The 11,175-nt window shown below is 58.6% G+C and overlaps 1 protein-coding gene across 3 annotated transcripts; it reads left to right on the forward strand.

Moving 5' to 3' along the window:
- On the forward strand, positions 1 to 10,517 carry LZTS3 (leucine zipper tumor suppressor family member 3). Of its 3 annotated transcripts, XM_077872411.1 has the most exons (5): positions 1 to 130; positions 5,212 to 5,374; positions 5,946 to 6,422; positions 6,742 to 7,605; positions 7,952 to 10,517. In XM_077872411.1, exons 2-5 carry the CDS (start codon positions 5,303 to 5,305, stop codon positions 8,648 to 8,650), a joined length of 2,112 nt encoding a protein of 703 aa, XP_077728537.1. In that variant the 5' UTR covers positions 1 to 130; positions 5,212 to 5,302; the 3' UTR covers positions 8,651 to 10,517. The 3 variants fall into 3 exon arrangements, with proteins under 3 accessions (XP_077728537.1, XP_077728536.1, XP_077728535.1); XM_077872410.1 differs by lacking the exons at positions 1 to 130; positions 5,212 to 5,374 and having other exon boundaries at positions 5,915 to 6,422; positions 6,742 to 7,542; XM_077872409.1 differs by lacking the exons at positions 1 to 130; positions 5,212 to 5,374 and having other exon boundaries at positions 5,916 to 6,422.
- Positions 10,518 to 11,175: the final 658 nt, after the last annotated feature.

Raw genomic sequence — 11,175 nt, forward strand, 5'->3', positions numbered from 1 at the left:
GGAGCGGGAGGGGCGCGGAGCGGAGCCGGGCCCGCGCCGCGCGCCCCGCCGGGCGGGCTTCGGGCTGCGCCAGCGAGCCGGGCCGGTGGCGGCCGCGCCGAGGACCCCGCACTGGACCCTGAGGTAGCGAGTAAGTGAGGCCGGCCGACCGCGGCACCCCTCCCGGCTCCGACCTGTCGCCGTGCCCGCTGCACCGCGGTGTTCGTCCTGCCGGACCCGGAGCTGGGGAGGGGGCGCGTCCCGCTGCTGGGGTCCCGGGGCGGGGGAGGGGAGTGGAGATAAGGCCGATGATGTCATGGATGCTTCACCAGGCCTGGGGGGAGGTGGCGGCCGGAGGGGGTGCGGCCGGGATTATGTCACCTCTTCCCTCTGCGCCCCGCCCCCCGGGGCCACACGCGCTGGTAGGGAGCAAGGGAAGGTGCTTGAGGGGTTTCCTGCACCACAGAGACCCTTGGGCACCTCCTCGGGACAGCCTGTGGCCGGGGTCTCTATCTTGTTGGCGCTGCGGGCCGTGGACTGCTGGTGAATGGCGAACACCCCCACTCCCCTGCGCGGAAGCTCGTGTGTGCGCGCGTGTGTGTGCTGGGGTGGGGGGGGCGCTGTCAGCCCCCTCAGTCCTTAAAACACCAGCTTCACCAGAGCCAGAATTTAGGAGATGGTTCTCTTCCCCCGTTTACACCAAGGGAAGGTGGATCTCTCCTCACACATCCCAACCAAGAAGTTCTGAAGACCTCTGCACCCCCAAAGCCCTACAGTGCCCCCAATCCCCATTCACCCTCAGTCCTTCCCAGAAGCCCTTCCTGATTTTCCTGTCCGGATTCATTGCCTCTTTGCATTGCTCATAACTAGCGTTCCCATGGCATTCTCTCTGCATCTCCTCGGGGTCAGGGCCCAGAGACCCTCAGGACTCTGCCATCTGTGCCCCAGGAGCATCCCCAGGCCAGCCCCTGGGGAAGCCTCAGAGTGCAATCTCCCTGGAGTAGCCTGAGCCAAGTGCTCCAAGGCCCCTGCTCCCCAGGGGCGATCGGGGATGCTGTCCTGGGAGGCAGCATTTGGATTGGTCCTTGAAGGATGCAGGGTGGACATAGCTGGGAAGAGATTTTCTGTGGAGTGGAAAGGATCTCGGGTCAGGAGAAATAGGATGGGCAGCAGGAGATGTCTTGGAGGCTCTGCTGCAAGCTCTGCTCTGGTTCTGGAGATTGAGAGAAATGCCAGGCCTTTTACCCATAATACATTGACTTCTTAAGATTCCTGTAAGGTAGGTGTGAGAACCTGAGGTGAAATAACCGGCATGCATTCACCCCTAATCAGTTCAGCTGGGCTTTACACTTGAGCTGATGCCTCTAGAACTCTCTTCGACTGTTCTTGGTGTTGCTCATGGAAGAATTTGGGCAGAGCAGAGACAAGATCATCTTTGCCCTTTAGAAAGAGTCCCTTAGCAGCTGGGTGTGGGAGGGAGTGCAGGAGGGGAAAGGCCAGTGAGAAGCCCCCAGCAAGGGTGCTGGCAAGAGGGGCTACTGAAAGCTTTAGGGGACAGATGGGCTGGTATAGGGGCCTCTGAGACCACAAGAGAAGGGTAGAGTGTTTTTAGCTTTGAGAGGGACACAGATAGGGAGGAGTGGAGTGTCACAGTGGATTGGAGAGATGTCCTCATGTACAGCCCACATACAGTTCATTTGACCCCTTTGTGACCATCAGTACTATGCATAAAGTCCCAGGCACTGAAGGCTGATGGCACAGAGATAGAAGCAGAGTTGGGCAACAGGCAGTCATCCCCAGTTATTGAGCTGATGCCTTGAGGCTGCCTATACAGACCATGCTCAGCTACAGTGAGCCAGTTCAGGACTAACCCATCCAGGAAGCTCAAACCCCTGGGGTCAGGTTCTGCCTATCAGGGAAACAAATGCCCCTCTTTGTCCTGCCAGCTCCCTGCTGGGGTTTTGAGAAAGCTGCAGCAGCCCAAATTCAGGAGAGGCAAGGGGCAGAGAACACTTGCATAGGGTTTATCATGACAGGTTACAATTATGGCAAGAGACTCTTTGGGGAATGAGGCTCTAGGGAGAGCTGCTGTGGGTTGACAGTCAAGGATTCCCCAGGTAGAGAAGGAGATGGTCCCAGGAGACAGTCCTGGGAACACTTCATTTCCATCTAAGACTCTGGGCATTGAACTTGTCTGGGGACCACACACATTCCAGGGAAACAGTGGGGCAGAGTGCCATATAACTAGCCTCAACCTATGGTCAGATCCTCTTTTCCTGGATCACAGAGAAGGTAGTATGGCATGTTTGTACAGACCTACATATCATAAAGCATCCTCCCAAACACTATCCCCTGTCACTCTCAATGATCAACACAATCACTCTTTTTATTTTTTTTATTTTTTATTTTTATTTATTTATTTTTTTTAAAGATTTTATTTATTTATTCATGATAGTTACACAGAGAGAGACAGAGAGGCAGAGACACAGGCAGAGGGAGAAGCAGGCTCCATTCACCGGGAGCCCGACGTGGGATTCGATCCCAGGCCTCCAGGATCGCGCCCCGGGCCAAAGGCAGGCGCCAAACCGCTGCGCCACCCAGGGATCCCAACACAATCACTCTTGAGGTTTGCTCCTGCCCACATCCAGACATCTCTGGTGGAGCCCCCTCGCCTCTCTATCTCTCATCTCACTATTGGCGCCTTCCTTCAGCAGAGCAACATACTCAGGTTTCTACCATGCTTAATATAAAATTTAAAAAGAGCCTTTGGATCCCAAACCACTTTATTTTATTTTTTTTTTTTTAATTTTTATTTATTTATGATAGTCACACAGAGAGAGAGAGAGAGGCAGAGACATAGGCAGAGGGAGAAGCAGGCTCCATGCACCGGGAGCCCGACGTGGGATTCGATCCCGGGTCTCCAGGATCGCGCCCTGGGCCAAAGGCAGGCGCCAAACCGCTGCGCCACCCAGGGATCCCCCAAACCACTTTAAATCACTGCCTTCTCTTTCACGAGGATACTATCCCATCTTTCTCTCCAGACTCATCAACTCTTGTAGTCTGGCTTTGCCATGCACCACTTTTCTGAAACCATTCTCTCATAGACACCAGTGAGGTTTCCACCTGCCAAATCTACTGGGAGTTGCTCCCACATTCTTGAAGCCCCCCAGCTTGTTCTACAGGACTGGCCACCTTCTGGGCTGCTTCTTTCATCCACACTGCCCCAGGCTCTTGGGGATCTGCCACCTTAGCTTGATGCTGGGCTCCAGCCACACTGCCCTTGAATGCTGACCACCCCAATCTCTTTCTGCTCCAGTATATAAGTGAGATCTCTGTCTGGTCTTTCCCAAAGTATCTGTTTTCCCCAGATATTCTCCCCCTCTTTTGTTAAGGAAGTCACACACCCTGGTTCCCCATCTGGGACTCCTCCCTTGCCCTCACTTCTGAACCCCATCTTTGTGTTTTGTCACTTCTTCCTCCCAGACCCTGCCCAGGCCTTCCCACTGGTTTCAAGCCTCAGGCCACTCAGCCTTCATCCTCCTAGTCCCCAGCTGCTCCCTACGCTGTACCCAGGGATGCTGAGAAAAGGGTCCTGCTTAGGGTGAGAGGGGGATTTTTGAATTGCAGGGTAGCTGGGCTCAAGAATGTGGGGAGCAGAGGCAGAGCAGAGACTGGAGTGAGGCCTGAGAGGCACTAGAGCACCAGAGGTAAGGAGGTACTGGCTCTTAGGGTCCTGCACTTGCTGACACTGCACTGAAATGCCAGCACCACCTGCCTCGCTTGCCTCACCCTAGTCTCAGCCCTGCATTCGAGGACGATTGGGTCAAGGGAAGAAGGTGGTAAAGTGCTGTTCTCCACCCCTTGGAAGGGGGATGGACAGATGCTGAGGGAATGGAATTTTACAAAGGCAGTGAGGACTGGCTTGGTGGTGAACTTTCCAACCACTTAGGGCTGTAATTCCAGGTGTGGTGGCCAAAAGATTCCTGAAGGGCAAGAGTTTTGTCAGGTTCCCCTGATCCGGGGCCTAATAGGAAGGACTCGGCATCAGAATGGGCATCTGGGTAGAAGACAGTCTGAGGGCACTCAAGGGGCATGGGGTGCCACTTGAACCCCTTCACCTTGGTAGAGAAGAAGGGCTCCTTGCCTGGTTTCTCTCTCTCTCTCTCTCTCGCTCTCTCTTTTTAATTTTATTTATTTATTCATGAGAGAGACAGGGACATAGGCAGAGAGAGAAGCTGGCTCCATGCAGGAAGCCCGATGTGGGACTCGATCCTGGGACTCGATCCTGGGACTCGATCCTGGGACTCGATCCTGGGACTCGATCCTGGGACTCGATCCTGGGACTCCAGGATCACGCCCTCAGCCGAAGGCAGACACGTTTAACCCCTGAGCCACCCAGGCGTCCCATCCTTGCCTGGTTTCTCATGGGAGTAGAAGGCAAAAGCTTGAAGGGTGCCTCTACCACCGCTGGCAGACGTATTCGAGGGTCTACATGCGCGGCAGACACTGCCTGGTGCCTTTGCCCCGCTAGATTATGCAGATCTCTAGGGCAGGTGTTCCCCGGTGTTGAGACAAAGGAACCAGGAAGCAGGGCCTCCCTGAACACAGGTAACCCGAGGCCCTGTCGCCGTGCTTGAGTTCCCCCCCGCCCCCCCGCTCTTGTGGGCTGGCCTTGGGGAAGGGGGCGCACGCTCTCGGAAGGGCTCAGAGGACTTCACGGTCCAAGGTCCAAAGGGAAGGTGGGGGAGAGGGAATAATCCAGGAAGTCTGCCCGGTGGCAGTGAGTTCTTGGAGGGGATCAGAGGCGCGGAATCCCCTGCGGGCGCAGCCGGGCGCGGAAGCCCCGCCCCTCCCCCCGCCCACCTGTGGGACACGCTGGAGCAGAGGGAGGCTCCGCCAGCGCCCGCACCTTGCGGGCGCCCGCCCCGGCCTCAGACTGCCGCCGAAGCTTCTGCGGAGGCACCGGCCGTGGGGAAGGGGCTCCTCGTGAGGCCGCGTTGGGAAGACATCGGGAAGGTCCCCTCGCAACGCGCTACGGCCACGGTCCCCGGCCGTCCGCTGAGGGCGGGGCGAGCCCGAGGTGGTGCCCACGTGCGACCCAGGGGCGCACACCGGTGGCACCTCCCGCCCACCCCCCACCGAGACCCCAGTATCTTCCCGCGCCCGCCGCCTCGGGGTGCCTGGCACATGGCAGCCCCACGAGGTAGGTCCTTCATTCCTCCCATTTCGCAGAGGAGGACACTGCAGTCCAGGATGGCTCAGCCGGCCCGTCCAAAGTCGCACAGCTGCTTCGGGCCGAGCCCCGACTGCAAGAGTGAGGCACATGGCCCCTGCAGACCAGGCCTCGGAGGGTCCCAGGCTTGAGGACCCGTCGGCCACCCACCCCCGTGGAAAGGCAAGGAGAGGAGCCTGCGCTGGTAGTGAGCCTCCACTTCTGCCCTTGACTGCGACACCCTAGGTTAGGGCGGGAAGGACCCCTGCTCACAGGTTTCGGTGAGGGGTGGGTTCTGTCCTTCCCTTAGTTTCTGAGGTACCCTACTGAGCTCAAGTATTGTTGTACCCTTCCAACCCCATCTCCCCAGCCCACAAGGGTGGGTTATAGGCATCCAGACCCAAGGTGAAGAAAACCTGAGTTTTGGGGGTTACAGTGAAGAATCGGGGCTCATGGTGGAGGTGAGGTTGAGGCAGGAGCTGAGGAGTGGAATGTTGAACTGAGCAAAACTGGGAGGGTATGTGCATGGTGCCTTGGGCTCCATCAGGTGGGCCACAGGTGCCCCATTACCAAGCTGTCACTGTAACTTACCCCAGCCCCATTCCTTCATCCTGGGTGTCTGGGAACTCTTGTACCCACTGTAGGGAAGGGGGCACAGAAGGGCAGGGTGCAAGTGGCGCTGAGGCTGACTCGGCTGGGATGGTGGGAGTGGGGGTGGGGCTGACCCATCTTTGCCTTCCACCTATGCCTACAGTGTCCCCCTGGCTTAGTCATGGCGAAGCTGGAGACACTGCCTGTGCGCGCTGACCCAGGGCGGGATCCTCTCCTGGCCTTTGCCCCTCGGCCTTCTGAGCTCGGACCCCCAGACCCTCGCCTGGCCATGGGCAGTGTGGGCAGTGGGGTAGCCCACGCCCAGGAGTTCGCCATGAAGAGTGTGGGCACCCGCACAGGGGGTGGAGGCAGCCAGGGCAGTTTCCCTGGCTCACGCAGCAGCGGGGGTGGAGCCGGCAGGGAGAGGCCAAGCCGCTATCCCTCAGAAGACAAGGCTCTCGCCAACTCCCTCTACCTCAACGGCGAGCTGCGGGGCAGTGACCACACTGATGTCTGCGGCAATGTGGTGGGCAGCAGTGGTGGCAGTAGCAGCAGCGGTGGCAGTGACAAGGCCCCACCACAGTATCGTGAGCCCAGCCATCCACCTAAGCTCTTGGCCACCTCTGGCAAACTAGACCAGGTCAGTACCCAGGGCATTTTTCTGAGGGGTGGGGGGAGGGAAATCCAGAGAGGAAGGTATAGTGGATCCTGGAGGCTGGGTTGTAGGGGCCGGAATTGAGGTTGGGCTGGGGAGCCCTGGGGTGGGATGTTAGGGGTCAAGTCTAACTGGTGGTTCCAGAGCAGAGACTTGGCTTTTGGGTGCCATGAGGTGGAAACCCAGCTGGGAGGGACTTCCAGGATTATGAGGCTGAACGTATCTTGGCCAGAGGGAAGAGGCTGGAGCCAAGACTAAGGCCCCATTCTGATGCCCACTCCTTCTTGCTTGCTTTTTTACTCAGTGCTCAGAGCCGCTAGTTAGGCCTTCGGCCTTCAAACCTGTTGTACCCAAGAACTTCCACTCCATGCAGAACCTGTGCCCCCCGCAGACCAATGGTACTCCTGAGGGACGACAGGGTCCTGGTGGTCTCAAGGGTGGACTGGACAAGTCTCGGACCATGACCCCAGCAGGTGGGGGTGGGGGTGGCCTCTCAGACTCAGGCCGGAACTCACTCACGAGCCTGCCCACCTACAGCTCCAGCTATAGCCAGCACCTGGCGCCCCTCAGTGCCTCCACCAGCCACATCAACCGCATTGGCACTGCCAGCTATGGTAGTGGCAGCGGCGGCAGCAGCGGTGGTGGTTCGGGCTACCAGGACCTGGGGACCTCTGACAGTGGGCGGGCCTCCAGCAAGAGTGGGTCGTCCTCCTCCATGGGGCGGCCGGGCCATCTGGGATCGGGGGAGGGAGGAGGTGGAGGCCTGCCGTTCGCGGCCTGCTCACCACCCTCGCCCAGTGCTCTGATCCAGGAGCTAGAGGAGCGGCTGTGGGAGAAGGAGCAGGAGGTGGCAGCTCTGCGGCGTAGCCTGGAGCAGAGTGAGGCAGCGGTGGCCCAGGTGCTGGAGGAGCGGCAGAAGGCGTGGGAGCGAGAGCTGGCCGAGCTGCGCCAGGGCTGCAGCGGGAAGCTGCAGCAGGTGGCTCGCCGTGCCCAGCGTGCCCAGCAGGGCCTACAGCTGCAGGTGCTGCGGCTGCAGCAGGACAAGAAGCAGCTGCAGGAGGAGGCAGCTCGGCTGATGCGGCAGCGGGAAGAGCTTGAGGACAAGGTGGCCGCCTGCCAGAAGGAGCAGGCTGACTTCCTGCCCCGGATGGAGGAAACTAAGTGGGAGGTGCGGGCAGGGGGCTTGGGCTTTCCCCCTGAGTCTCCTTCCTTCTGTCTGTCACTCTGGAGAAACCCAGAGCAGTGGCCCACGTCTCAAGGGTCATGAAGGGGAGGGGGACAAAGGTGATTAGGAGGGTCCGTGAGGATAGGAGTGGCCCTGGGCTGTGTGAGATTAGCCAGCCAGGTGTGCCCTGAGTCCAGGGAGGAGGGCCCTTTGTGTCATTGCTGCATGTTCCATGAGCTAACCCTGCGTCAAGGGCCACTCAGTGCCTCGAGCTGGATGCAGGGGCAAGGGTGATGGCCAGTAGGGCTCTGTTGTGACCCCGGTCCTCTTCGCCCCTGCCCCTGCCCAGGTGTGCCAGAAGGCGGGGGAGATCTCCCTCCTGAAGCAGCAGCTGAAGGACTCGCAGGCCGATGTGTCCCAGAAGCTGAGTGAGATCGTGGGGCTGCGCTCGCAGCTGCGGGAGGGCCGGGCTTCGCTGCGGGAGAAGGAGGAGCAGCTGCTCAGTCTGAGGGACTCCTTCGGCAGCAAGCAGGCCAGCCTGGAGCTGAGTGAGGCCGAACTGCCCGCGGCCTGCCTCAAGCCGGCTCTGACGCCCGTAGACCCGGCGGAGCCCCAGGATGCCCTGGCCACATGCGAGAGCGACGAGGCCAAGATGCGCCGGCAGGCCGGGGTGGCGGCCGCCGCCTCGCTGGTGTCCTTGGACGGGGAGGTGGATGCTGGTGGGGATAGCGGGACGCGGGCCCTGCGGCGGGAGGTGGGGCGGCTGCAGGCCGAGCTGGCTGCCGAGCGGCGAGCCCGGGAGCGCCAGGGGGCCAGCTTCGCAGAGGAGCGCCGCGTGTGGCTGGAGGAGAAGGAGAAGGTCATCGAGTACCAGAAGCAGCTGCAGCTGAGTTACGTGGAGATGTACCAGCGCAACCAGCAGCTGGAGCGGCGGCTTCGGGAGCGTGGGGCAGCGGGGGGTGCTAGCACACCCACCCCCCAACACGGCGAGGAGAAGAAAGCCTGGACGCCCTCCCGCCTCGAGCGCATTGAGTCCACAGAAATCTGATCCCCTACCTGGGCACGTGGCCTTTTGACAAATGTCCTGTCAAAGGCCAGAGTCCCCCGTGTCCCCTCCCTGCCATCCTTCTTCCCCATGTCCCCTATGTCCCCAGACCAAAGAAGTTCTCAAAGCAGCTGTGACCAGGTTCCTCCCCTTCCCAGACTGGGTGCCCTTCGATCTTTACCACTGACCCTCTGGGCAGCCCATTTGGACCCTCCTCCCAAGGAGGGGATAGAAGGAGGCAGAGTGAGTGCGGGTTGAAGGGCCCAGGAAGCAGGGGAGCACATGCTCCCTGTCTTGGCACTGCTTTGTTGGAGATGGGAGGTGGCAGGCCTGCAGTGCCATGAGGTGTCCCAGCCCCTTGGTAGGTCTGGGCTGCTACTGTTGGCCATCCTGGTGCCCAGTGACACTTTCTGTGGTCACCTCAAGGCCACGTAGTGAGGGGGCCTGCATGGGGTCTGCCGAAGCTGACAGACCTTGGGCTCCTGGCCTCTCTACTTCCTGCCCTGTTATCCTTCCCTGGGCAGATTGGCAGGACAAGTGAGAGCAGATGGCCTGTATGTGGTTGAGAGGGCTACCTGCCCAGCCCCTCCCCCCCTCAAGGTCTCTTGGGCTGAGGCCTCAGAGCCTGGCGTGGTCCTGCGTGTATGTCCATATGTGCGAATCGGGCCTGAGGGAGGGCTGGAGGTGGAGACTCAGTGCCCAAGAAAGATCTGCCCTCCTGTTCTTGAGAGGGGTCACCTGGAGGCTTTTTAGCTCTACCCCACCCTTTTGGCCAGGATCCCATAGGGTGGTAGCCCCATCTGCTTGGCTCACCCCACACCCAGGGCCGCTGTCCGGCTCTAACTACAGCTATTAAGTGCTACCTGCCTCTCAGGCACTCCCCTCACCCAGTTTCTGAGGTCATATGAGTGTCTGTGATGTCTTCCTGTGTCTTCTCCCACTTGATTCCCCCAGCCTCCCTCTGCTTTCACGCTCAGAACATCATCGTCCTAGGCCGCCTCTTTCCCAAAACCTCACCTTTTCTTCCAGTAGAAAATTCTGCTTGATCTTTGGTGCACTGCCCACTTCCAAGCTCCAATGGGCCCAAGCCTGAGCCAGAGGCCTTTGTTTTGGGGGGCAAGGGGAGATGGTTGTGATTGCCCTTGAAGGACAAGGCTGACCTGAGAGGAACACTGACCCCTGAGTTCCCAGGACCCCAAGGTAGCCCAGGGTTTGCCTAGGGTAGGCCTGGCATGGCCATCAGTGGGGGGTCGGGACAGCACTGTCACTTCCCTCCTCCTCTTGGCATCCTCTATCTCCCTAAGATAGGAAGGGAAAGGCAAATTTCTAATTCACCAGCAATAAAAATTAGAGGAGGCTTGGCCCTCAGCCCTTGTATTTCTCTCTTTTCAGTCTCTTCCTCCCACCCCCAAGACTGGGTTTGGAGGGCAGGGTGGAGAGAGCTGGCAACTACTGTGAGCAAGTTCCCCAATCCCTGACCAGCCTCCTCCCATGACTGGTGACTGTTTAATGAGCTGTGCATCCCCCACAAAAACAAGAGCGCCCCTCTGTGTGGCCTCTATCCTTCTGCACAGCCCCTTCCCGGTGACCCTCACCAGATCTCTGAGCTGGGTGGTGGGCCATCTGGTAATCACTGCCTGTTCCACTCACCCCTCACTGCACCTGTCCCAGAACCTGGGCCTGGGCCAGGGGCAGGAGGAAGAGAAGGCATTAGTAGGAAAAAAATAATAGAAAAATATGAACAGACTCAGCTTTGGGACTTCCAACCACAAAAGAAATTATATATAAATATATATAAATATATATCTCTACCATATGTGATGAAAAGACTTCGTTTTCTTTTCCCAAAGAAATAAAATGGAGAAAGCCTCTTGAGTGGCATTCTTTGGCCTGCTTGGGTCTTTGCAGGCTTGGGAGGTGAAGCCTGGGTGAGGTGGGGGTGGGGTGGAGGGCAAAGCTGGAGTAAACATTTCCCAGAGGAGGCATGAGACCAGAGTTGCTCACTGGGCCATGCAAGAAGATTGGCCCAAAGCCCAAGCTCCTCTGTTGCCCAGGAGGAGTCGTGGTTCCAAGTTTCTGCCCGATGGGGCTTTCTCTTCAGCTCAGATCGTCACCCTGAGGGTTTCAAGGCAGTTCCAATCTAGCATCTGGACCCCAGGCTGCAGGATGAGAGGCAGGCAGGTGGTGCAGGAAAGCTAGATATGGCGTCCTGAGCCACCTTAAAGCAATTGGCCAGTATTCGAGGGCAAAAGACAAAAACCTGAAGGTTGAGAACGAGGTTGTAATTATTGGTGAAGCCCCAAAGGCGGAATGGACCCAAGAGTGCTGTGAGCAGGGAGCTGTTCTTGAGAGGTGTTGTCCTTTATGATAATTGCCTGTCTTCTTTACAAAGCCCCCTGCTCAAGAATGCACCCCATTACAGGTAACCTGATTTACAAGACCCTAAAGAGTGGTTTATTTTTCCCCACCTGACAATTGTGGTCACAAGCATCCCATCAGAGGTATTGGTTCACCAAGGACCTAAGACT

The sequence above is a fragment of the Canis aureus genome, chromosome 26, assembly GCF_053574225.1.
Source record: "Canis aureus isolate CA01 chromosome 26, VMU_Caureus_v.1.0, whole genome shotgun sequence".
NCBI lineage: Eukaryota > Metazoa > Chordata > Mammalia > Carnivora > Canidae > Canis > Canis aureus.

Excerpts from the sequence above, each read along its gene's own strand:
- LZTS3 (XM_077872411.1), top strand. The coding sequence starts at position 5,303 with ATGGCCCCTGCAGACCAGGCCTCGGAGGGTCCCAGGCTTGAGGACCCG. Across the intron at positions 5,375-5,945 it reads CCACCCACCCCCGTGGAAAG|TGTCCCCCTGGCTTAGTCAT; the intron begins GCAAGGAGAGGA and ends CTATGCCTACAG. Across the intron at positions 6,423-6,741 it reads CCTCTGGCAAACTAGACCAG|TGCTCAGAGCCGCTAGTTAG; the intron begins GTCAGTACCCAG and ends TTTTTTACTCAG.